The 24,713-nt window shown below is 39.1% G+C and overlaps 3 protein-coding genes and 1 long non-coding RNA gene across 8 annotated transcripts; all 4 read left to right on the top strand.

Moving 5' to 3' along the window:
* The first annotated feature begins 888 nt into the window (after window positions 1-888).
* LOC111798148 (WUSCHEL-related homeobox 4-like) lies at window positions 889-1,573 on the top strand. The gene is made up of 2 exons (XM_023681139.1): window positions 889-1,072; window positions 1,147-1,573. Exons 1-2 carry the CDS (start codon window positions 890-892, stop codon window positions 1,480-1,482), a joined length of 519 nt encoding a protein of 172 aa, XP_023536907.1. The 5' UTR covers window position 889; the 3' UTR covers window positions 1,483-1,573.
* Window positions 1,574-7,714: 6,141 nt separating this feature from the next.
* Window positions 7,715-12,874, top strand: LOC111798147 (probable E3 ubiquitin-protein ligase RHG1A). 5 transcript variants are annotated; one of them, XM_023681136.1, is made up of 6 exons: window positions 7,715-7,776; window positions 9,558-11,350; window positions 11,595-11,648; window positions 11,975-12,073; window positions 12,155-12,295; window positions 12,372-12,509. In XM_023681136.1, the coding sequence occupies exons 2-6, from the start codon at window positions 9,647-9,649 to the stop codon at window positions 12,507-12,509; spliced, it is 2,136 nt and encodes a 711-aa protein (XP_023536904.1). In that variant the 5' UTR covers window positions 7,715-7,776; window positions 9,558-9,646. The 5 variants fall into 5 exon arrangements, with proteins under 5 accessions (XP_023536904.1, XP_023536906.1, XP_023536901.1 ...); XM_023681138.1 differs by lacking the exon at window positions 7,715-7,776 and adding an exon at window positions 7,851-8,271 and having other exon boundaries at window positions 11,598-11,648; window positions 12,372-12,874; XM_023681133.1 differs by lacking the exon at window positions 7,715-7,776 and adding an exon at window positions 7,852-8,271.
* A 1,282-nt stretch (window positions 12,875-14,156) lies between these two features.
* On the top strand, window positions 14,157-18,310 carry LOC111798293. The gene is made up of 2 exons (XR_002815681.1): window positions 14,157-14,323; window positions 17,742-18,310. It is a non-coding gene; the product is annotated as an uncharacterized LOC111798293 (long non-coding RNA).
* A 2,152-nt stretch (window positions 18,311-20,462) lies between these two features.
* Window positions 20,463-23,984, top strand: LOC111798599 (transcription factor SPATULA-like). Its single transcript, XM_023681846.1, has 6 exons — window positions 20,463-21,340; window positions 21,455-21,550; window positions 21,648-21,713; window positions 21,786-21,851; window positions 23,124-23,447; window positions 23,526-23,984. Exons 1-6 carry the CDS (start codon window positions 20,828-20,830, stop codon window positions 23,592-23,594), a joined length of 1,134 nt encoding a protein of 377 aa, XP_023537614.1. The 5' UTR covers window positions 20,463-20,827; the 3' UTR covers window positions 23,595-23,984.
* The last annotated feature ends 729 nt before the right edge of the window (window positions 23,985-24,713 follow it).

The raw sequence follows: 24,713 nt of genomic DNA, 5'->3' as shown, positions 1-24,713 counted from the left end.
AAAAAAAAAAAAAAAACAGGACCCGATATGACTGCCCAATTCTCTGATACTCACACTTACCCAGCTGCACTTGCCAGCAGTCTCAGTCGCTGACGCTGTCGCTGTTGCCGAGCAGCTGCCCATGAATTCAAAACCAAAACATGCCCTCCCCTCAAGTCAACCTCTCCCCATCATTTGGTCTCTCTTTTCTTCCCTTCACACCATCTGTTTTTTCTCTAATCACGACTCTTCCTAATAATACGATATTGTCTAATAACAACAGAGCTTGTTAGATGAACACGACTCTCCACAATAGTATCATATTCTCCACTTTGAGCATAAAGTCTAGTGACTTTGTTTTGGACTTCCCAAAAGGCCTCGTACCAATGGAGATAATATTCACTCCTTAATCGAGACTCGACTCCTTTTTCTTTTAGAGTCTTAGTCATTTTTTACTATCCCTACGAGGAAGCTCGACTCCTTTTTCTCCCTAAATTAGCCGATGTGAGACTTTAATCATCCAACGCCTTCCCTCGAAGGAAGTACACCTCCCGTTAATCGAGGCTCGACTCCTTTTTCTTTTAGATTATTAGTCATTTTTTACTATGACTTCGAGGAGACTCGACTCCTTTTTCTTTTGGAGTCATTTGTTCGACATTTGAGAATTTACCAATCTATTGACACGACTAAGTTTAGGGCATGACTCTAATACCAACCATGTTAGATGAACACGACTCTCCACTTTACTTTGAGTTTCTCTAAAAAGCCTCTGATTATAAACCCATGATCATTCATTAAATTAGCTGATGTGAGACTTTAATCATTCAACGGAACTTTCAAACAATCTCACCTTTTCCTGCTTTTTGTCTATATATTAAGAGTTCGCTTGTTTTCGTATGAATCTTCTCCCATGGGATTAACCATGAAGCTTCATCACTTCTCCCCTTGTTCTTGGGATGAACCCTCTCTCTCCCTTGCTTGCACGAAGCGCTTACGTCCTCCTCCGCCCACCTCCGCCACATCAACGCTCACCGCTTTCGACCTCAAGACCTTCATCAAACCTGATACTAAGAAAGACCCGTCTTCCCCTCGGGTAATTAACATCTACTAATCTCTTGCGTTTTCTTTTCGATGAAAATTATTAATGACTCGTGTTGGTTTGTGTAGACAGGAGTTGTGGAAATGCAACCGGGAGGCACACGGTGGAACCCGACGCAAGAACAGATAGCGATATTGGAGATGCTTTATAGGAGAGGAATGAGGACTCCCAATGCTCAACAAATTGAACAAATTACTGCACAGCTTGGGAAGTACGGGAAGATTGAAGGAAAGAATGTGTTCTATTGGTTTCAGAATCATAAAGCTAGAGAACGACAGAAGCAGAAGCGCAATACTCTTGGTCTTGCTCACTCCTCCCCCATAACTCCTCCGACCACGACAACCATCGTCACGGCCATCCCCTTCGACCCATCGGTAGGATCGTCGTTTACCATAGTTTTGTAATGAGTTATGGTATATTTTGTTAGTAATCTCGACCGTCCAGAATGGTATGATATTGTCCACTTATTGATAGTATTCTTTACATCTTGCTCGTAATTAGCCCATATGNTTTAATCATGTGAGTTTCGAGAAAGAAGAAAAAACAAATGAAAGCCCCCCAACAAAATTCTGTGAAAATTGATGGGTTTTTAGGTCAATACCTTGTTATTCGTGTTCTTCGTTTAGATTTAGTACGTAAGTTGCGTAAATGCTTCATATGAAGAAGAAATCATGTAACAAAGGGGTTTTTATTTGTACAAATGGTATTTCAAATTTGGAACGAGTGTGAAGAAATGAACGATGCATGAGATCCCATGTCAGTTGGAGATGAGAACGAAGCATTCCTTATCACAATATGGAAACCTCTCACTAACATATGCATTTTAAAACTGTGAGAGTAACAATAATACGTAACAGGCCAAAGCAGACAATATGTGCAAACGGTGGTTTGAGTTGTTATGTCGGATCGGACGTTCGAGACCTTTGGTCTCTATACAGACCCGACGAAAAAGATGGGATCACTTATGAACTCATTGAGAATGATTGTGATCTAGTTCATGATCTGGTTTATTAGAAGTAGAAGACGCTATCTTGGGATCCTCACAAACAGAAAAAGATCACAGTCAATTTGATAACGATAGAGTGACAGTGTTTTTCGGCCCGAACCGAGAAAATCATAACTCACGAAATTACTTGTCTAACCTTTACTTTCTCATTTAAAAAAAGAATTAAGAGGGTGATTAGTTAGAGTGGGAATTAATTTCAAATATAATGATTATGATTATTGAAATATGACAAGATATTGGTCAAATTTATCCTAATTCATTATTACAATAATCCACAATTTATTTGCAATGATTATGATAGGGAGACATTTTTGGTAAATAAAACAAAATATTATTACTAATTTTCATTATCTATAGCTTATGTCATTCCCCACTTTTGAAAATAATTAAATATCATATGATATTTTTGTATTTAAATACACTGTACCATGTAGTACCTGCTCATATTATAATTACTGTTTCTTTTTTTATAAATTATTTGTGTAAATATATTTATAAAAAAAAGGTGAATTGAATTAAAATTTTAATTGAAATTTCCAGAAATATTTTTAATCACAGAAATTTAGACTAATCCCATGCTTTATTTAGTTAATAGGATGACAGAGAAATGATTAAAAAAATTGAAAAATAATTTAATTATATGAACTTTACAAATAAGTCTGTTTTGCTTGAAGTAATTTTATATTGTACCGATTTATGTCAGTGAAGACAAAACATCTTCAAACACTCGTGATTTCTAGAAATATTCACTCTTAGAAATAAGGAGTGTGACCATATAGGACGAAATGTACGGGACATCGTACCAAATTCTTATCCAAATCTTGTACTGGGTTGAGTTGTTACATTGGCAACATTTAATTAAATCTCGGTCGGCAACATGAGAATTTTTTTTTTTTTTTTTTTTTATTATGTTATCTTTCTTCAAATCTTTATTAAAATTCTAAAAAAACAATCCTTTTAGTTTATTAAATTTTATTAAAAAAAAAACATGCTTGTTTTTATTTTTTTATTTTTAATAATCAATAAAAATATGAATTTTCTGGTTATTTATGGGAATAAGAGGCCCAAGCCCAAATTTGTAAACAAGAAGCCCAATTAGTTGGGGTTGTGAGACTTGGATCAGTTAACATAAACAAACTATGTTTTTAATTGTAAACTGACCAGATGGGAGATTTACACGCTCTTATAGGAATGGGTTTGTTCCCCTGTACAACCGATCTCACAATCCACTCCTAGAGGCTTAGCGTTACGGTCCTACTTTTTCAACCAACCCTCAAGATCAACCTTAGGGTAATTAAGTCCCATATATATTTTTCACCTCGACTTTGTGGTTCATCAGACCTTAGGCGGGTTTTGTCTTCGTCAATCGAACATCGCTTGTGGGGAATCCAAGTTTGATCGACCACACACGCTGCATGCATGTGCATGTTCAATCGTCTATGACACAACCGACTTGCTTCTACACTAGGCCAAGTCATTTGGCTCGACCTTACCTCTGCTCGGGGCCATGTCTCTCAATGCAACGTCGCATCTCATCTTGTCATCTTGATCCCTATCGACATATGGCCCATATGTCTTGACGCCATCCCGAGTCTTAGGGTGTCGTCAGCCATCCTAGCTCGCTCGGTCATGCCTTCGAGAACGGGCCCACGTGTCTCTCTTCTCATCGTGGCGTCCCGAACATCTATCTATCCAGGTTCTATCAAGGCACTGGCCCTCCCGTGCCCATACCATGTCATTTACAGAAATCGTACCAGATAGTAGGTGTATGTAGCAACCTCCAACACGTGGACTGGGGCACAATATTGGCACACCCGTGCGCCCTGGTACTATCCTTGGAAAATCAATTTCAAATGAAGTCGCCCAAGACACTTGTCTCGGCACGCTCGTCCCTTACTGTGACATACATATGTGCTATTGGATAACTCGCTTAGGCCACAGGGCCCAAGGGTGGTGGAGAGTTGACACCATGGTACCCCGATAATACATTTTGAGCCATTTTTAAACCAGCAGACATAGACATGATTTTGGCGAACGATCATACGGTGCCATGGAGCTCTCATCTGGTGTTCGATTGACACTAAATTTGGCGAGCATTCATATTTCGTATGAACAGACTTAACTCCAGAACCGTATGCCCGAACCTTTCGGAACCCCGACTTTTGAGGTTAGACCCAGGACCTTACCCGGCCCTTGAACAAGCCTATCTTTGCCCCTCATGTCTATTCGATGTCTCTATCTTGCTTATGTCTCGCTTGTCTTCAATGCCCACTCTGTTGTGGTGTGTTAGATGATGCACTATTCTTCTCGGTCGCATCATGGCACTCGTTTAGGCCCTCAAGTGGCCGAATGGACGCCACTTGAGGGTCGCCGCTTCTCTTGTCACAACGCGAGGGTCACAACCTACTCTCTTCATAGTTAGGTTGTGACAACTAGCGTCCTCGCTGGTACAACGCTCAGTGTCTGGCTCTGGTATCATTTGTAACAGCCCAATCCCACCGCTAGCCGATATTGTACGCTCTGACTTGTTACATATCAGATATTGTGAGATTCCACATTAGTTGGAGAGGGGAATAAAGCATTCATAAGAATGTGGAAACCTCTCTCTAGTAGACCAATTTTAAAATCGTGAGTATGACGGCGACTTGTAAATGGTTAAAGCGGACAATATCTAGTAGCAGTGGGGTGGGCTTGTACGGTTACATGCCCATATGTGTATTGTGCCGATAGTGCAATACACATGCTGATGAACAACTAATAAACCTGGACGAGGATACTTTCCTCGAATGCAGGAGATATCAGTTTTCAATGAGACAGAATTTAGCATTGTGTGTTTGGATACTACGTTGGAGTGTAACGGCAGATGGTGTTCTGTAGAACATTTTTTCGGTTTTGTCAGCATAGTGTGAAATCAGCATCCTTTCATCGAGCACCATTTTCTTTTATCCAAAGGTGTATATTCCCATTCTACCTAGATTCGGTATCATCAGTCATATCGTTTCTACTTTTTCGAAAAAAACCCAGTTTTCGGATATCTAGGCATGATTTATGCCATGATAAGCATAGGCGTTCTTGGATTTCTTGTCTTTGATTTGAAACATCCCAGCGACAAATCCGCAGCTCCCTCTCTACCTTCGCCTACCGTCGATATAAACTTGGATGATTGAATTGGTGGCGATAAATTTAAGGTAGTGTTCTCCCTACAATTTCCTCACGCTATGTTTCTTACTTTCTTTTGCAATTTTTTTCTCTCTAATTCTTTGATCGTACAAGAATGGCATCTCAAAGTTTTTACTTTGATAATCTTTTTTTGGTGTATTTCGTTCGAGGGCTCCATAGCCCTCACATCTCCAAAAAAGCAAAGCCGTGAGAGGGTACATTTCTAGAAACGAACCAGTTGCGGGAGGGTATGTCACTACTTTGACAAATTCAACGTTGTTTGGTGTTCCATTTGGAAGACAGCTAGATTTGTCATTTAGGGTGAAAAAAGTAAGACAATTTCATTAGTTTGCCTTTACATCAAACCTCAAATTGTTTGGACATTTATTTGTCCTGTAATTGCCAATGTTCAGCCCACACGTAGAACATAAAAAACTGTTTGATGTTAACCTTATCACACACGCGTCTTTGTCTTGTGATGAGCCTCTTCTAACTTGCTTCCATTTCCCTTTGAGTTCACCAAATTTCCATCCTAAGCTTCTAATTATTTGATTACCACTTGCAGCCGCTTTAATCTTCCTCTGTACAATGATTGGACTGCTGGTGGCTTCCGACATTTGAGGCTAAAGCTGCGTGCAAATGCTTTACTTACAGACAAGGACTCCATAGGTATCAATTCCACCTTATGCCTCAAGTTTCCTGGTAATTTTTACAGTTTTTACAGTGTCAAGGGTAAATGTTGGGTGAATCAATTGGATTTTGTTAGTTGCCAGTAGTTAATACCAAACCCACCTGTGGTTAAACATGAGGAGGAGTAGTAGTAGTAGTAGTAGTGTATTTAATTTATTAATGGGGCTAGTGGAAGAATGGCATTTTTAATTGCATTGGATGCCTTGGGCGCATGCTTGCTTGCGGTGCCATCCTTCCCTTGATGTTGAAGTTTCTCAATATTTTTGGCTATTTGCAGCTCACGGGAGGTTCTTAGGCAGTTTACTTTCAAAAATTTTCCAACTGTAAATGCAAAGTTCAATGAAAGTTAATGATGAAAAAGGGGTTTTTATTGCTGTGTGTTGCAATTTTTAAGGTGGTAGTTGAGAGAACCCATTGTGATATTATTATTTTCACCTCTTCTCTTGCTTAATCTTTGTAATTAAACTCTCTGGGGGGTTTGGTAACTATATTTACTGCAACATTTTGCAGGAGAAAAGAAAGGGATTGGGAGGTCAGCTTTCAGTGATTATTATTGCAGCAGTGGTGTACCAATTCCATTCCCTGTTTTTTCAATTATGTCATTTAAAGTTCTTTGCTTATAGGTGGGCTTGATTACCACAATTTTCTGCCGTTTTGGTTTTTATAATTGACAAAAGTTGCTTCCTGTTTTCTTCCTTTGACTCATTCGTTTTGATTACATTTGATTCCTTTGTGTACTCATTTTGAGAAGAAAAATGCCCAACTGACAAAGATGCCCACTTATCATGGTGGGTTAGGAGAAAGGCAATCTTGGTTTACCTTGATAATTATATCTACCGCCCTGGTAAATTAGGTGCAGAGCCTGAAATCACCTGATCTCTGGCTGTGATTTTTGTCTGTTTTTGATGAGCTGAGGCGTGTGGGTTGTTGATTAGGTAAAGGGTTTGCAAAAGGATTGAAATGTTGTAAATATTCTGTATGGTGGGAGAATCGTCATCTCGTTATCATAATTAGAACGTCTGATTATTATTCTTAATTTGGCCTTGAGGAGCTGTTAAGCATTTGATTTTTGGAATGAAAGCCCATATGGTATGGAGAAATTGGTATCATAATTGTGTGGCCTCGTTTTATGGCATAAAAAAAATAAAGGGTATATGTCAAAGCAAACCCACATTTAAAGGACTGTAACAAATTTATAAATTAAAAGAAGAGGAAGAGGAAGAAGAAGAAGTAAGAAAAAAGGTGTGAATGCAACCAAAACCATAAAGAATCAAAGTGGCCCACAATTGAGATATGAACGGTGGGGGTCGCCATTCATTTTAAAAGCGAAGTTGGGTTTAGAATCTGGCCTATTACTCAAGTAGCTTCAGCCTTTCACACTTCTTTTTCCTTTAAGCAAAGGAGGAGAGGAACGTTTTGTTTACCCACTGGATGATACAATCCAAAACGTATAAAATAAGACCGGATATGATTATATTATATGATTCTGCATTTCGTAAAAAATTGAATCATTGTTAGATGGTAAAGAATTGCACACAAACAGCCATGGCAGTCAAGAATGGGAGGGACCCATGAAAGGAAAAGGATCACCCATTAACCGGAATCTACAGTAGCGATGAAGAAGATGAAGAAGAAGAAGAAGAAGAAGAGTGGTCAAGTGGGTCTCTGGGTGTCTATGGCGGACATTGGGGGGCGAGTCTTTTAACCGCAATTCTGTAATTTTGTTGCGTGTTTAGTCTTCCTCTTTTGAGGGTAAGAGAAAAAAAGATAACTTTTTTTTAATTTGTTGTTGTTGTTGTTGTAAGAAGATGGAGACCCTTGAACCTGAGCGGCGAGCCATTTGGTAAGCGGCCCAACAGGACACACACTTTTATTCTCTCTCTCTCTCTCTCTCTCTCTCTCTGTTTTTGAATTTATAATTTAATTTTTTTTGTTGGGTTGGGTGTATGTGTAATTGTGTCTCTCTAATTTATTAAATTCTTTGTCTGGAAATGGGAACGGCCTGCCCTTGTGTCTGTGGACTGTTACTCCATTTCTCCTTTCTGAGTTAATTCTTAAATTAAATAAAGGGTTACTCTGCCCTCTTTAATCTCTATTTGTCTTGGACATGGTCTTTTGTCTACCTCACATCCCCCACCTTTCCCTCACCCATTACTCGGTGGGTTTTGTTAGCTCCCACTTTCATCCAGAGGGAGATCCTCAAGCTTAAAGCTTCTTATCCCTCGCTTCCATTTCACGGATTGCTTCTTGGGTTTTCGTCCCAGATCCTTCTTCATAGATCGGACCCTTTTCCTCCTCCTTCTCCTTTTCAAATTTCAAATTTCCATCTGTTTGTTTGGTAAGTTTTCTTTCCCCTTTCCCTTTTTTCTCATCTTGGGTTTCTTCTGTTCTTCATCATGGATGATTCTGTAAATCGAATGTTTGATCTCCCAGGTGCTTGTCGTCTTCTTTTCTGGCGGAGGTTTTTAATGCGAGAGCTGAATTAGCGGATAATATGAATACTGTTTAAACCTCATATTCTTCTTCGTCTTCTTCGTCTTCTTCGTCTAAACATATTTTTTTCCTTTTCGTTTCGATTTTGTTAAAGGGTATATCGATAGGGAAAAGGGTTTGGTTTTTGACTTCTTCCAATCTGAATTCTGAACTCATCTCTTATCGGCGACTTCGGCGATGATGATTCTTCTAATCACGTCAAAATTTATGGATATAAGTTGAGCCGCCTTGATTTCTCCGCCCCTCCGCCCTACACCACTGCTATTTTCTAGGTTGTTTGAACTTGAAACTTCTCATTTCACTTGTTTTGATCATAGTTGGGTTAAGTTCTTTGCCTAATTTGTGAGTCTGATTTCATCGATTCTGGGATTCATTTCTGTAGCTTCCATGTCTTATTGTTTCTCTTCTTGTGGTGGCTTCGCTGAGTTCTATAACCACAATCTTGTGCTATTCCATGATATCAATGTGAATAGGATTAGTAACATGTATATGTTAGAACAGTTTCGTTTCCAGTGAATATTATGACTACGATATTACACCTCTGTGTTGCTAATTACTATCTCTTGTTTCTGGACGCTTACATTCTTATAATGTTATATCGATTTCTAGGCATCGTATGAGACTGCAATATCTCGTAGTTAATGGATAAGATATCATTTAGCATTTAGACAATATTGCAGGCTTCCAGTTTTACATTGTTTCAAAGCGCTGAAATCGGTGTTTCTTTGATGCTAACATGATGTTCTAGTTGTTGATATTGTAATTTAGAGGCTTCACAATACTGTAATTCTTGTAATACTCATATTACATGCAACTGTTCGTAAGAGAAATAAATTGAAGGTTGATTTGTTGCTTATTATTAAGCTATTGGCTTGTGTTGCTATGGCTAAAACGATTGGAGAAGAGAGAATGAGTATTGCTTGGTGTTTGCATGTGCTGCTAAGGTCAATCTTTTGAGGGAATGAATCTGTAACTCATTTAGAAATGGTTATGAATGCTAGCAAATGTTACTTGGTACTTTGGTTCGAGTATCGAGTTTGTTGGTGCGAAGAAAAGTACCATGTTTGATCTTTGAGTTTGTTTATTTAACGGTTCTTACTTGCTGATTGGCTGTTTTTGATCGATTTTCAGATTCAATCAAGTGTATGCAACTTGTGTTGTTGTCTGGAAAACTTTGTTGACCTGGCTCGTATTTGATAGGGAAGTTTACATTTTCTCTAATGCAAGGGCAAAGGAGTAGTGTTGGTTCATTGTCGGAAACCATAAACTTTGAACATGGATCTTCGTCGAATAATCCTGGTAGCCAACCAGCTTACTGGAATAACATGTGGAATCCAGCAGAAAACCGAATACCGGATTATTTGTTGCCTACTACTGATATAAATACGGGATATGTAAGCTCTGTGAGCCATGAGCAACGGAATTTGAGTAGATGGAGCTTAGGTGAACCTAGCTCTTGTGATATGCAAACCGAGGCATTATCTGATGAACAAAAAGGTGAGGTTGGATGGTCTTCAGTGGCTCGTGATGCAGATGGTCCAGTTACAGAAACCCGACTCTGTGAGCCGTCAAATAATCCTTCACTGGGTCATGTGAATTTCAGCCCACTGATTATACAAAATTCCAATTCTAATGCACTACCTCATAGTCTAAATTTAAATGCAAGTTTTGCTAGTCATGGAGGTGAGAGTAGCCGAGTTAATGAAGGTTCTAACTTGTATAAATCTAGTGGATCGGAAGAAGGGCGGGCTCTATGTTCTAGTGCTTCGGATCCTCTTTTGCTTCCTTCTGGAAATAGTGGACTTCCAGTGGTTGCAAATGATGGTAGAGCAGGATCTTCCATGGATGGACGTCGAGCACCTTGTAAACGAAAAGCTATCGAGGGAAGTGTTACACAGCCCTCTTTAAGTGGAAGCAGTAACTATGCTCAGCATATTGAAAGTGGTGCTGAGCCCACTCTTCCAGTTTTTCCTGGTCGCTATAACACAGGAAGTAGGCTAACCATTCCTGCTCCACCAGCACGAATGAATCAAGCTCCGGTACGAGGTGCAGGTGAAATGACTTCCAACAGCTTCTCTGAGTCAATGGTTGCAGAAAGTTCAGATAGTTCTCAAAGAAACTATCGTATAAGGATTAGTTCATCCAATGCACAAGATTCTTTTGCACCGACTGGAATGACTGTTCGACATCCCGGGGCCTCATCTTCCCAGCTCCCAGCTAGAATTCTACCTGCTGAGCATGTATTAGACTTGAGGCCAGCACCAGCTCTAGACAATATATCTGCTCAAGGTCAGCCACTTATGATACATGTGCCTGCTTTACCTCGAAGTCTGCAACCATATAGATGGAATGGGAGCTCTACTTCAAGAAGTGGCGGTTCGTCGAGCTCTGCAGGGGAGAGACAGGTGGTGCAACGTGAGGAGGTGAGACCAAGCAACATGGGAAGAAACGTATCTGAACATCCCATGTTTGTCCCAGCAAACGAGCTGAGGAATTTGGTTCGTAATCCCTCAAGTAGAGGTTTAGCATCTTCAAACCTGTCCATTCCTGGAACTGTTGCTTCTACATCCAGGGTTGGTTCAAGTTCAGGCGTCCACCCTCCTTCTGGACCTTGGATGCCTCCTGAGAATAGTCCAACACAGTTTCCTCGAAGGTTAACAGAATATGTTCGTAGGCAGCTATTTTCTTCTGCTACAAACGAGTCCGGTGGTAGGACAAGTAATTATTCACAACGATCCGGTTCTACTTCTGCCCAGGATATGGTTCTTTCATCTGGATCTGGCCGTCGGGGGCACCATTTATTGCAACCAAGGTCCGCATTATGGATGGAAAGAAGAGGTGACACTGGGCTTGGTCTTCCCTATTCATTACGAACCTTGGCTACTTCCGGTGAAGGAAGCGACAATAATAGACTAGTATCTGAGGTATGTTGAATTTTTCCTTCATTGTGTATCTGAATGACGCCCTAGTCGCATATGCGCTATATATCTTAATGCATATCTAAATCTTATTATCTCATCTTTGATTTATGATGGGTACATTTGTGCTGCATATCTATAATTACACTTGTGGATGCTGGTGTTTGCTGGACGATTGCTTTCGAATTCTTCGAGTATCTTCTTCTGAAACGAATTTGAAGCTCACATGTTATTGTTTTTTTGTCTGCAGCAGATTCGCAATGTCTTGGGCCTTGTCCGCCGCGGGGAAAGCTTACGAGTTGAGGTAGTTTCCTTATCGGTGCCATATCATGTGCAATGGGTGCATTGGCGAATTTACATGATTGCATACAAGAAGTCATTATGCTACATGTTTGATTTTCGTCTAGATTTGTTAAAATGTGTAAATGTGTAGCAAACAGCTACTTAGTCTTTGTTCATAAGTGATATGAATATCCAATGTGATGGTGTATGACAGTGTCTTGTGTTTATAAACAAATGGTTCACTTCATTTTGCTCTTGAATTAATAATCAAACATATTCTCTCAATATTCAAGGAGTGGATGATTTATGTATCAATATTAATGTTGCTGTAAAATTGTGTTTTGTTAGGATGTGATGATCCTGGACCAGTCACTATTTTTCGGGATGGCTGATATTTACGATCGGCACAGGGATATGCGCCTTGACGTTGACAACATGTCGTATGAGGTTCGACTGATACAAACCTACCGAACCCGTTATTTCACATCTTTTTGTTGCTCTGTTAATCTATTAGTATGTCAAGTGCAGGAATTGTTGGCTTTGGAAGAGCGCATTGGAAACGTCAACACTGGACTAAGCGAAGAGACGATTGTTGCTCGACTGAAACGAACGAAGCACGTCAATGCCCCCGAACCACAGGTCGAGGAAGAACCATGTTGTGTTTGTCAGGTATCCACGAGCTCATACGTTTTCATTTGTATCGGTCTTTAAACCTGCATTAGCCTAAAACCGACCCGATTTCCAGGAGGAATACAAAGAAGGGGAAGACATTGGAATGCTGGACTGCGGGCACAAGTTCCACACACAATGTATCAAGCAATGGCTGATGCAAAAGAATATATGTCCCATCTGCAAAACAACTGGTTTTGCAAGCCGAGAATGAAGGTTGGCTCGTAGAGCGAACGTGGTGGCCTGTGGCTTGAACGAAGATAAGCGACCGAACAGGGGACGCCTCGAAGAGGGGGGATGCTATGCTAGGAAGTTGCTTGTCGATTCTCTACGTTCGGTCGGGAAAACGAAGAGCCACATTGAAGTTCTCTATATACATTCTACAAGTAGTAAAATTTTAAAATATGCAAGCAATCCATTTTTTGTTTTTTATTTTATTTTGGAAGAAAAATTCAAGGTTCTAATTGGCAAGGAATTGTTAGCTTAAGGTTATGATGGTCAGTGAAACTAATTAATGTTTACTCCCATTGACATTAGAGATTGTTGGTCTTAATATATCATCGGACTTTCCCTTACTCACCTCCGTTATTCACGGTCGTTTGGTTTAAGGTTTTGTTTAAAACGTCTTGGTGGGTATTGGTTGGAGTTTCGGTCTAGCCTTAAAGAATCGACCCGTTTTTCTAAAAAATGGTTTTTATGCATTTTATAGCTTGTTCGTGGTATGTTTTATAGCTTTTTCGTAGCTTATTGGAACCATGGTTTCGAGTTGAGAGTTTTCAATGCTCTCCCACAAGAAATCTAAATTTATCGAACACAAACTAGGAGTGCAGGATGTTATAGGATTTCTTCGTGCATAGTGTCACAATTGCACTATTGCGGTAGCAGGACAACGATTGTGTGACACTTGTTCTAACCCAGCGAACAAGTTAGACGTGAGAAATTCGAACGTCGCAACGACGTTGGTGTATGTTCGGCCTCAAGTCACGTTTGCAATAAATGTTTCAGAAAACGTGAGCGAGGAAATACATTTGAAAACGATTTGAAAGAATCGAAGAAAACAACTTTACATGACTATAAGAAATAGAGGAACACCACTGGCTAAATAATGGTAGGAAGAAGTAACAACTAGTCATATCCCCTGCGCGGGCGTAGACATGATAAACCTATCTAAGATGAAGCATGTAAAAAGGGTTTAGAACGGGCATGCGACCATGGACAACATATCCTGGACAAGCATGACCGGAACATCCGACATGCGACCATAGACAACATGCCTTGGACGAGGATGACCGTGACATCCGGCATGCGGCCATAACAACATGCCTTGGACGAGGATGACCGTGACATTCTCCCCCACTCAATTGGTTGACGTCTCTATCAACCGACTTTTCGCAAACTCAATGATGTAGGTTGAGATTGACTTTAGGTCTTTCGATGCGCTTCTAGCTGATCTCAATATTGAGGAGTCTCTTTGTATCTGTAAAAACAATTGAAAACCACTTCTTGGTTTGTTGACTCTCGTGTCACAAACTTCACTTCTTGGTTTGTTGACTCTCAGTGTCACAAACTTTTTTTTTTTTTTTTTTTTAGAAAAGAGTTAATTTACCACAATTAATAAATAAAGACAAAAATAATATGAACTAAAATTAAGAAAATACAATAAAATAAGCTAAAAAGAGCATGCAAATTACTTTTTAGAAATGGGACAATTTTCTAAAGTCAAAATCTTTTTGGGTCATTTTCAACCATTATCCAAACATCTTTGGTAATTAGACTTTTGAGACTGTGAAATTACAATGTTACCCCCAATAAAGAAATCACCTAATTCCCTCGCCTCCTTTCTCCCCCTCTCGCACGCACGCACGCCGTCTCCTCTCGCGCAACGCTGCAACCTTGGGCAAAGCAACCACTTCTGGTTGCCAGACGACGGCATTAGTGACAGCGAATTCCAGCGACGGCGTTTGTTCTTTCCTTCATGCACGGCAGCGACGACGACTTCTGAAATCTTCTTTCTTCGGGTTAGCGTTGGTGAGAAACTTTCTTTACTGTGTTATACTCTTTTCTTGAGGGAAAATTTACTTTCTCTTGCTTACATTGTTACTTTTTGAGGTAATTGACTTTGAATATTTGGTTTAATTTTTATTTTTATGTTGTTTGATTTCCCACAGTTACAATCCTTATCTGATTTGATTTTAAGTAATGGTGTATACTATCCTTTCGATTGTTTTGTTGATATTGCTGACTTTGGAACCCTTGCTGCCTTTCTCATTATATGTGTTTCATAGGGAAAAAAAATGTTCTGAATGATTCTGTGTACAAGTCCAAACCCATCCCCATCCGAGTCGATATTGCCCTCTTTGAGTTTTTCATTGTGGACTTTTCCTCAAGATTTTAAAACGTGCCCGTTAGGGAAAGGTTTCTACACCCTTACAAGGAATGTCTTGTTCCACTCTCCAACTTATGTGGGATCTCACAATCCACCCACTTAGGGCCCAACCTCCTCGTTGGCACACCGCCTAGTTCGTAACTCTGATACCATTTGTAACAGCCCAAGCGCACCACTAACAAATTGTTAGGAATCACGACTCTTCATAATGGTATGATATTGTCCACTTTGAGCATAAGCTCTCCTGGCTTTGCTTTGGGCTTCCCCAAAAGGCCTCATGCCAATGGAGATGGTATTCCTCACTTATAAACCCATGATCTTCCACTAAATTAACCAATGTGGAACTCACTCCTAATAATCCTCAACAATCCTCCCTTTGAACAAAGTATACTATAAGCCTCCCCTGAGGCTTATGGAGCTCTCGAATAGCCCCCCCTTAATCGAGGCTCGACTCCTTTCTTTAGAGTCCTCGAACAAAGTACACCCTTTGTTTGACACTTTAGTCTCTTTTGACTACACTTTCGAGACTCACAATTCTTTATTCGATATTTGAGGATTCTATTGACATGACTAAGTTTAGGGCATGACTCTGATACCATGTTAAGAATCACGACTCTTCACAATGGTATGATATTGTCCACTTTGAGCATAAGCTCTCATGGCTTTGCTTTGGGCTTCCCCAAAAGGCCTCATGCCAATGGGAGATAGTATTCCTCACTTTGAACCCATGATTTTCCACTAAATTAACCAATGTGGGACTCACTCCCAATAATCCTCAACACAAATATGGTCCTCTTTAGACTCGTTTGTTAGGGAAAGGTTTCCACACCCATATAAAAAATGTTTCGTTTCACTCTCCAACTGATGTGAGATCTCACACTTTGATTCCTGCAACAATCCCTCTATGCTTGGTTGAGTTGGTGACTTATTTAACACAAAATTGAAAGTTCCATCTCTGGTTGGATACAAAATTGAAAGTTTATGGAATTATTAGATACGTTTTATAGTTTAGGGACCATGTTGAAATTTATGGTGCAACTTCCACCCACTTTGACTCACCAGATGTTCTTCAGTCATCGACATAATTTCTATCACACACACTTGCACGACCACTAAGCCAATGGGCGTGTGCTAAGTGGCGGAATCGGTAATACCACCTCCTTTATCATGGTAACATGGACATACCGTGAGGATGAATTATCTCTATTTAGAGACAGTCATCTTCTCTTCTGGTGAGAGAGACAACGTTACCGTCCAACCTAGAGCCCTTTGATGAATCTGCTAGGTTAGGATATCTCTTTTTTATGTGTTTGGATGGTCTATATTCCCAGCAGCCTTTCTTTTGCCCAAAGTCTTTCTTCTTCCTGTTGCTAGCTACTAGTGTGATGTCCCATATTAGTTGGGGAGGAGAACAAACCACCATTTAAAAGGGTGTGGAAATCTTCCCCTAGTAGACGCGTTTTAAAGCCTTGAGGGGAAACCCGAAAGGAAAAGTCCAAAGAGGACAATATCTGCTAGCAGTGGATCTGGGGCGTTACATCATGTGAAGTGCACCCTTCACTCTTCAACCTTCTTTCCACTAATCGAAGTTTACTTGTAGCCTCAACAAAATTTAAAGCTTCTTTGGAAGGCGAAAGTGGTTAGATAAGTTTGAATGCTTTATCTTCATCCTCTATCTTCACTTCAATCTCCTCCATCTCGGAGGCAATGCCATTGAGAACACTTAGATGATATGAGATTTTCATACCGTTCTCGATCCACACCGTGTGAAACTGCTCCTTCTAAGTATAGTTGATTTGAGATGCTCTTTGCCTAATACATTGCTTCAAGCTTCTCTCAAAGCTCTTTGGCTATCAAAATGTCATGCATATTTGAAAGAATATTCTTAGCCAATTTAGTTTGATTGCCCTTGCTAATCTAAGTCCTCCTATTCTTCATCACTCATGCCAGACGTTTTTGAACCTTTGCTAAAACTGCCAGTGGACTAGAATCAATGCTTAGCTTTTCAGAAGTATCACCACTCAATCTTCCCTTCAAAGCCTTGTGTAATCCAGGTTGTATCAGCACATCACTGACCTGCTCTTGCCACACGCCTAAGTGCATCACTCTATCAAATTTCTCCACATCAATCTTTACTACACTCATAAAAGCTTGACATATTTGTTTCCCTCCTAGCTAATCTACAAATAGTGAACAATTCACGTATGAACAATACCAGTCATACTAAAACGTCAGATAAGCAGAAAATTATCTTAAAGCATTGATTAAGGCTTGATCAGATGCTATAGGATCAGCTCTGGTTGCTATAGGATCAAAGTGGTCAATCAGAAACAGTTTTAGAAACTCTGTCATCTTGCTTGGAGCAAACCTGTTCTCCAGCTTATTGACACTTGGGGGGCTTGCAGCTCGGATCAAGTCTTGTTGATGATGTTGCAATCCTGCTTTCTCTGGGCTCTCCTCCTGGTTTAGTAGTCTTGTTGGACAAAGATTTGAAATAAGGAAAGAGGAGAAGAAAATCTAGATGGTTAGACATTTAGTTCTAAAGCTTAAACACGCTGACAGGAAGATCTTTTTCATCATGTGCCGGATTCACACGCAGCCAAGCGAAGCTTGGTCGACTTTGGTGATTATGTAAAGATGGAGGAAAGTTCAATTATTCATTATGTAACGACCCAGATCTACTGCTAGCAGATATTGTTCTCTTTGAGCTTTCCCTTTCGAGCTTCCCCTCAAGGCTTTAAAACGCGTCTGCAAGGGGAAGGTTTCCACATCCTTATAAATGATGTTTTGTTTTCCTCCCCAACCAATGTAGGACATCACAGATTAAGTGTTGATAAAGGAGATAAAATGAGAATGATCTTCATACTTTTTTTCTTTATCATCATTATTAATCATATATTATCTTTCTTCTAATGTAAATTAACGATCCATTATGCCTTCACTCCTATTTGACGTGTTAGAAATTGTAGGGATTATTCATCATGGGTAGATGTTGCTGTAACTTTGAAGACAATAAATTATTGATTTAATTTCATAACTTCTTGTATTGGATATTTGAAGCGCAATGGAGAGATACCACTCGTCAATCATGACCATAATCTCCTTTTAGTGGATATGTGAAGGACAGTGGAGTTACCTGCCAAACATGACCGTAACTTCTTATAGTGGACATTTCACAGTTCTTCGTGGGGTAGAGCAGCTTGGTAGCTCGCAAGGCTAGTCCCATTCCTTCTTTCATTTGACATCCTACACGTAACCTTTTTCGAAGTTGAATGAATCGGAAGGCTCAAGCTCAACCTGATTGAAGGAGTTTACAATCTTTAAAAGAAAGGAGCGTGTTAACTACTTTCTTTTTTAACCGTAAGAGGGAGTTCATTCACATAGAGATTTGGTGAGATTATCAAATTTTTAAGATACTTATTTTGGATGGGGTTCTGACATCCTATCCTACCTGATCAGGAATGCGCAGGGGCGCGTCGTAACGGTCGGTGGCTGTAACATTTTTTAGTAGACATTTGAAGGGTGGGAAGTTCATTATGTGGGGGGAGACTATAAATACCCACATAATTAATACCTAAAAATTAGGTTTTGGATGAATGAAATTGAGGTCTCGAGACTTTCACCCTTAACATTTTTATCATTTATAATATCTGAAGCAATTCTGAATTTTTTAATTAATTGGGGAAGTGTAGAGTGTAGAGGGAGACCGAAACGGCGACGTTTGGTGGGGATAAGAGGAATGATAGATAATTATTAGGTGTTTGACTTTATAAGACTGCCATGCTGTCATTTAGTACTGTTTCCTTTACTGCAATTTTTAATAATTAAAAATTAATGCTTTATTTATTAACTACTTTTATTTTCCATATAAAGAAAATATGTTTATCCTTCCCAACTAAGTTAGGTGATTTCTATTTTATGAACATGCCTAATACAATATTTGAATATTTTTAAATAAGTTTTTAAATATAAAATAATTAACATTTTAAACCATATTGATTCATTTAATACTATGTTCCAAACTAACTTTATGCATATTTAATTGATAACCTATTTTTATTTTTATATTTAAAGGTAATGTTATTTTCACATATTTAAAATTAAATAGTTTTATTTCTTTATTTATTTTTGTTAATACTTTGAATAAAAGTTTATAAAATATTCTCCGTTTTATTTCACATATTTTTGTCTAAAAAAAAAAAAGNTCCTTATAAATGATGTTTTGTTTTCCTCCCCAACCAATGTAGGACATCACAGATTAAGTGTTGATAAAGGAGATAAAATGAGAATGATCTTCATACTTTTTTTCTTTATCATCATTATTAATCATATATTATCTTTCTTCTAATGTAAATTAACGATCCATTATGCCTTCACTCCTATTTGACGTGTTAGAAATTGTAGGGATTATTCATCATGGGTAGATGTTGCTGTAACTTTGAAGACAATAAATTATTGATTTAATTTCATAACTTCTTGTATTGGATATTTGAAGCGCAATGGAGAGATACCACTCGTCAATCATGACCATAATCTCCTTTTAGTGGATATGTGAAGGACAGTGGAGTTACCTGCCAAACATGACCGTAACTTCTTATAGTGGACATTTCACAGTTCTTCGTGGGGTAGAGCAGCTTGGTAGCTCGCAAGGCTAGTCCCATTCCTTCTTTCATTTGACATCCTACACGTAACCTTTTTCGAAGTTGAATGAATCGGAAGGCTCAAGCTCAACCTGATTGAAGGAGTTTACAATCTTTAAAAGAAAGGAGCGTGTTAACTACTTTCTTTTTTAACCGTAAGAGGGAGTTCATTCACATAGAGATTTGGTGAGATTATCAAATTTTTAAGATACTTATTTTGGATGGGGTTCTGACATCCTATCCTACCTGATCAGGAATGCGCAGGGGCGCGTCGTAACGGTCGGTGGCTGTAACATTTTTTAGTAGACATTTGAAGGGTGGGAAGTTCATTATGTGGGGGGAGACTATAAATACCCACATAATTAATACCTAAAAATTAGGTTTTGGATGAATGAAATTGAGGTCTCGAGACTTTCACCCTTAACATTTTTATCATTTATAATATCTGAAGCAATTCTGAATTTTTTAATTAATTGGGGAAGTGTAGAGTGTAGAGGGAGACCGAAACGGCGACGTTTGGTGGGGATAAGAGGAATGATAGATAATTATTAGGTGTTTGACTTTATAAGACTGCCATGCTGTCATTTAGTACTGTTTCCTTTACTGCAATTTTTAATAATTAAAAATTAATGCTTTATTTATTAACTACTTTTATTTTCCATATAAAGAAAATATGTTTATCCTTCCCAACTAAGTTAGGTGATTTCTATTTTATGAACATGCCTAATACAATATTTGAATATTTTTAAATAAGTTTTTAAATATAAAATAATTAACATTTTAAACCATATTGATTCATTTAATACTATGTTCCAAACTAACTTTATGCATATTTAATTGATAACCTATTTTTATTTTTATATTTAAAGGTAATGTTATTTTCACATATTTAAAATTAAATAGTTTTATTTCTTTATTTATTTTTGTTAATACTTTGAATAAAAGTTTATAAAATATTCTCCGTTTTATTTCACATATTTTTGTCTAAAAAAAAAAAAGGAAGAGCATAAAAGCAAGGAGTCGCATTAATTACATAATTATAAAAGAAGAACAAAAAGGGAAATTAGGTAAAAGACAAATCCTCCGTTTTGGGAAAAGTTTGTAAATAAAAGAAATAATGGGCCGAATTTTGAAAAAGAAGGCATTAGTGGGATCTGAAGGAGAAAAAGAAGATTAAGGCGGGAGGGGTATGATTAAGAAGGTAAGGCGAGAAGTTGATCCTCGGGAGGCAGACCAGAAGTGTGCAAAAGCTTCAGAAAAACCCCATTAATGAAAATCCTTAATCCTTCTTTTTGCTTTCCACCCCACAAATCATCCATTCGCTATAAGATAAGACGGAATCCAAGAAAAAGTACACACAAAGCAATGCAATAACAAACAAATCTCCATTTTCTTCCACTCCAAACCGTTTTTCCGCACAATTTCCACTTCAATTTCCAACAAACCCAACGTAATCCTTCTTTCTTCTTCCTTCCTTGCAACCCCTTTTGATCTTTCCTTTCAATCATGGCGGATCTGTATGGAACATCCCCTTCTTCGGATGTTGTTGGTTTGCCTCATGACCCTGAAAATTTCTCTTCCTTCATCAATCAGCATCTTCAAACCACCACTTCTTCTGCTTCTTCCCCTTCTTGTGTTTCCTTCAAGAACAAGTTCATGCCGTTCTTGCATTCTCAACCTCCTTGGCACTCTTCGTCTCTGTTTTCGCGGCGGCGGGAGGAGTCCACCTCTGTTGCTGGACTGTCCTGCATGCTTGATTTTCCCCAGACTCGGTTTCAGTTGAGTCGTGTTTTGAATCACGCTCAGTTGGATTCTAGATTTGGCGATGCTTCGTATTTGGCTGTGAACTCCACTTGCGCCGCCGTGAAATTGTCGGATCCTGGGGATTTCGTCAAAGAAAGTTCGGATAATAACGTGTTTTCTTCCTCCGTCGCTGTCGATTCTGATACAAATGCGCCGTTCAAGAGAAGAGGTCTTTCATCTGAAAATGATCTTGGGGATTTCAGCTGTGATAGCGAGGTAATTCATACGAATCTTCAATATATGTCTTCTGTTTCTCAGTTTTCGCCATTTTTTTCCAGTACCCACATGAAGTTTTTGCTCGTTTTAAGCTAATTTGATCCTCTTTTGAAGGGTGCCGATGTGCCTGAAGCTCCATCCAGTACTGATCTGCCTCGAAGTTCATCGAAGAGAAGTAGAAGCGCCGAGGTCCATAATATGTCGGAGAAGGTCAGTTTCAAATTGGGTCCCTGGTTGTCTAAGCAAAGATTATACTAAGAGCGTTTGATTGCTTAACTTTTACTGATGTTGTTGGTGGGTGGGACAGAGACGACGGAGGAGGATCAATGAGAAAATGAAAGCCCTTCAAAATCTAATTCCCAATTCAAACAAGGTATGTTTGTCAAATTCAAGATGATGATATTTTCACTTTTTGTAGAGTTACAAGGAGTTATGCTTTTGACAGACGGACAAAGCGTCAATGTTGGATGAAGCAATTGAGTATTTGAAGCAGCTTCAACTTCAAGTTCAGGTGGGTGTCTTTTGTTCTTTTGGGGTTATGGATCTGAGAATTTGATATCGTTTTCACTTTTCTATGGAATCATCTCTGTTTATATGATCTTGTTCATTGAATTAGAGACTAATTACAAACAGTCCATGAATCTGGGCTACAAAATCTTATGTGCTGATGTATAAAAAATGTAATGTTCTTTTTGTCCACTAGATATGAGTCAAGTAAAATGTGCCAGGCTTCTTGATTCAGGGTTGCATACCATTTAGAGAACTTTGAAAGATTGAAGGATTGTATTCTAAGTTTATTTCTGGCCGAACCTTTCAGATTTATGGCGAAAACCCCCTCTGAATTTTCGCACGATTATGAAATTTATTGTCTCTAAGGGTTGAATTTTTTTCAATTCCCATGGTTCTTGTGAGATCACACATCCGTTGGAGAGGAGAATGAAACATTGCTTATAAAGGTGTAGAAACCTCTCCCTACTAGACGCGTTTTAAAACCTTGAAGGGAAGCTCGGAATGGAAAGTCCAAAAAGGACAATATTTGTTAGCGGTGGGCTTGTGTTGTTACAAATAGTATTAGAGCCAAACACCGGCGGTGTGCTTGCGAGGACGATGGCCCCAAGGGGGGTGGATTGTGAGATCCCACATTGGTTAGAGAGGAGAACGAAGTATTGATTATAAGGATGTGGAAACCTCTTCCTACGAGACGTGTTTTAAAACTTTGAGGGGAAGCCTAGAAGGGAAAGCCCAAAGAAGATAATATCTGCTAGCGGTGGTGATAAGGAGTTAACCCAAGAAAAAATCTGATACCAAATTGATATGAAATCAGCCCAAGGGCGCCATCACTCGGTGTCGGATTACTTTCACCCTTTCTGTTACCATGATGATGGATAATTTGACCTTTTTCCTGGCATAACCAAAATTCTACTTCTCAAGATTCTCAAGAGAAGATGGTTGATACTGAAATTATCCTGATCTCTCTGTTTATGGCAGAGTTTTTTCTCTTCAATGCAAAACTCTCAAATTGTAGGGATTTTGTATGCAATTCGAATGAAGACATGTCTCAAAATTTATTGCACGGTGGACTCGTATTTGATAATGATATAATTCACGGATTCGACAAGTGCAACCTCAGAAACGATGATCAGGAAAACTTCCTCTCTTGATCATTACTGTGTAAACTTTCCCCGTTTTCGCTCATTTCGGGCTATATTTGTTGTGTAATGTCTGGAGCAACTACGAGTATGAACAGATTTAACCTTGTTATCATTGACGTTTGGCATTGCAGATGTTATCGATGAGAAATGGCTCGAGTTTGCAACCGATGTGCTTGCCAGGAATGCTGCAGCCAGTGCAACTACCTCAGATGGGGTTGGACTTCGACGTAGGAAATGCATTTCTAGCATCCAGAAGAGGAATAAACGCGTTGTCTCCCGGCAACGAAGGGTGTCCAATGCAATCGACATTCAATCTTTCCAATAAATGCAGCCTTTCAGATCAGTCACTAGCCATCCCTTCTGTACCAAACATCACAACCTCAGAAACCACATTCGGGTTTGAATCAGCGATTCAGGCTTACGATGGACAGTTCGACCTTTCCTCTAATTTCAAGGTAATCACAACAAGAACATTAACAAACTTCTTCATGGATTATGGGATTGGTACCAATGTTTTTCTTGCAAATGTGTAGGAAGCCCAACCAGCCACGCAGCTAGATTGCTGCGCTCAAACACGGAAGGACTCAGCAAACGCGTCGTAGGAAGCTGCTCACTAGAGTATGACATTCTAATGAAGCAATTCCTTTACGTTCCTTGCAGATTTTGAACTAAAAACATGATCATAGATTCTTACACTCACCAGAAATCTAGTGTAGAATAGTTTAACATAGATTTATCCTTTAGACTCTATATGTTAAAGAAACGTCAAGTATTACACAGCCAAACATAGAAATGCAGAAATCTAGCTTTTCTGGTTTATCTATCTGATAAGAAAGGTGATATAGAAGCTGCCAAATGTTTTTGGGGAGAAGCAAAAGTGGTGGTCCTTATTTTTCCTTGTAATGCTGTCAAGAACACAAAAACAAAAACTATGCTGGCTCCTTGCAGGATATCCTTCATATTATATCATAATGCCCATTTAAGTTTGTTCATATGCTGCTGTTGAGTGCCTTGTAATGCTCTGTTGATCTAGCGGATGTCGTCCTCTTTCCCATTTGGGCTTCTTCTAAAGATTTTTAAAACGCGTTTGCTAGTGAGAAGTTTCCACACCTTTGTAAAGAATGTTTCGCTCCTCTCTCCAACCGATGTGGGATCTCACAATCCACCGTCCTTCAGGGTCCAGTGTGGACACTCGTCCTCGAATGGGGTGGATTGTGAGATCTCAAATCGGTTGGAGAGGGGAGCGAAACATTCTTTACAACGGTATGGAAACCTCTCCTCAGCAAATACGTTTTAAAAACCTTGAGGGAAAGCCCGAAAGTGAAAGCCCAAAGAGGACAATATGGTAATGATGGGCTAGGGTCGTTAGTAAAAAGATTGCCCCTTCAAAAACAAGGACAAGGACAAGTGAGAAGCCCAAGTTGATGTGAACCCATCTGCCAGAGGGATAAAGTGTCTTATATGAGAAAGGGGAAGGGCATATCATTAAAGATGGAACTTTGGTGCCCTTAAGAGGAAGGGAAAAGAAAAGGCTTGGCCATTGATGGTGCCCTTAAAAAGGAGGGTACCCCTGTTTGGTGCTGTAGAAAGACTAAAGGCATTTGAAGACACAGTCAAACTCTATTAATTATGTAACATTAACTCATACTATTTATTATCAATTATTACTCAACCAGGTACCCATAATTATTTTCATTATTATTATTATTATTATTATTATT

The sequence above is a fragment of the Cucurbita pepo genome, chromosome LG07, assembly GCF_002806865.2.
Source record: "Cucurbita pepo subsp. pepo cultivar mu-cu-16 chromosome LG07, ASM280686v2, whole genome shotgun sequence".
NCBI lineage: Eukaryota > Viridiplantae > Streptophyta > Magnoliopsida > Cucurbitales > Cucurbitaceae > Cucurbita > Cucurbita pepo.
Note: the sequence above shows the minus strand (reverse complement) of the source record. Positions and strands in the feature narration are given on the sequence as shown.

What these genes read in the sequence shown, in the direction of transcription:
- LOC111798599 (XM_023681846.1), top strand. Translation starts at nt 20,828, where the DNA reads ATGGCGGATCTGTATGGAACATCCCCTTCTTCGGATGTTGTTGGTTTG. An exon ending in TAATTCCCAATTCAAACAAG is followed by an intron (nt 21,714 to 21,785) that starts GTATGTTTGTCA and finishes TGCTTTTGACAG; the next exon opens with ACGGACAAAGCGTCAATGTT. An exon ending in ACCTTTCCTCTAATTTCAAG is followed by an intron (nt 23,448 to 23,525) that starts GTAATCACAACA and finishes GCAAATGTGTAG; the next exon opens with GAAGCCCAACCAGCCACGCA.
- LOC111798147 (XM_023681137.1), top strand. Translation starts at nt 9,647, where the DNA reads ATGCAAGGGCAAAGGAGTAGTGTTGGTTCATTGTCGGAAACCATAAAC. An exon ending in ATAATAGACTAGTATCTGAG is followed by an intron (nt 11,351 to 11,594) that starts GTATGTTGAATT and finishes TTTTGTCTGCAG; the next exon opens with CAGATTCGCAATGTCTTGGG. An exon ending in TTGACAACATGTCGTATGAG is followed by an intron (nt 12,074 to 12,154) that starts GTTCGACTGATA and finishes TGTCAAGTGCAG; the next exon opens with GAATTGTTGGCTTTGGAAGA.
- LOC111798148 (XM_023681139.1), top strand. Translation starts at nt 890, where the DNA reads ATGGGATTAACCATGAAGCTTCATCACTTCTCCCCTTGTTCTTGGGAT. An exon ending in AAGACCCGTCTTCCCCTCGG is followed by an intron (nt 1,073 to 1,146) that starts GTAATTAACATC and finishes TGGTTTGTGTAG; the next exon opens with ACAGGAGTTGTGGAAATGCA.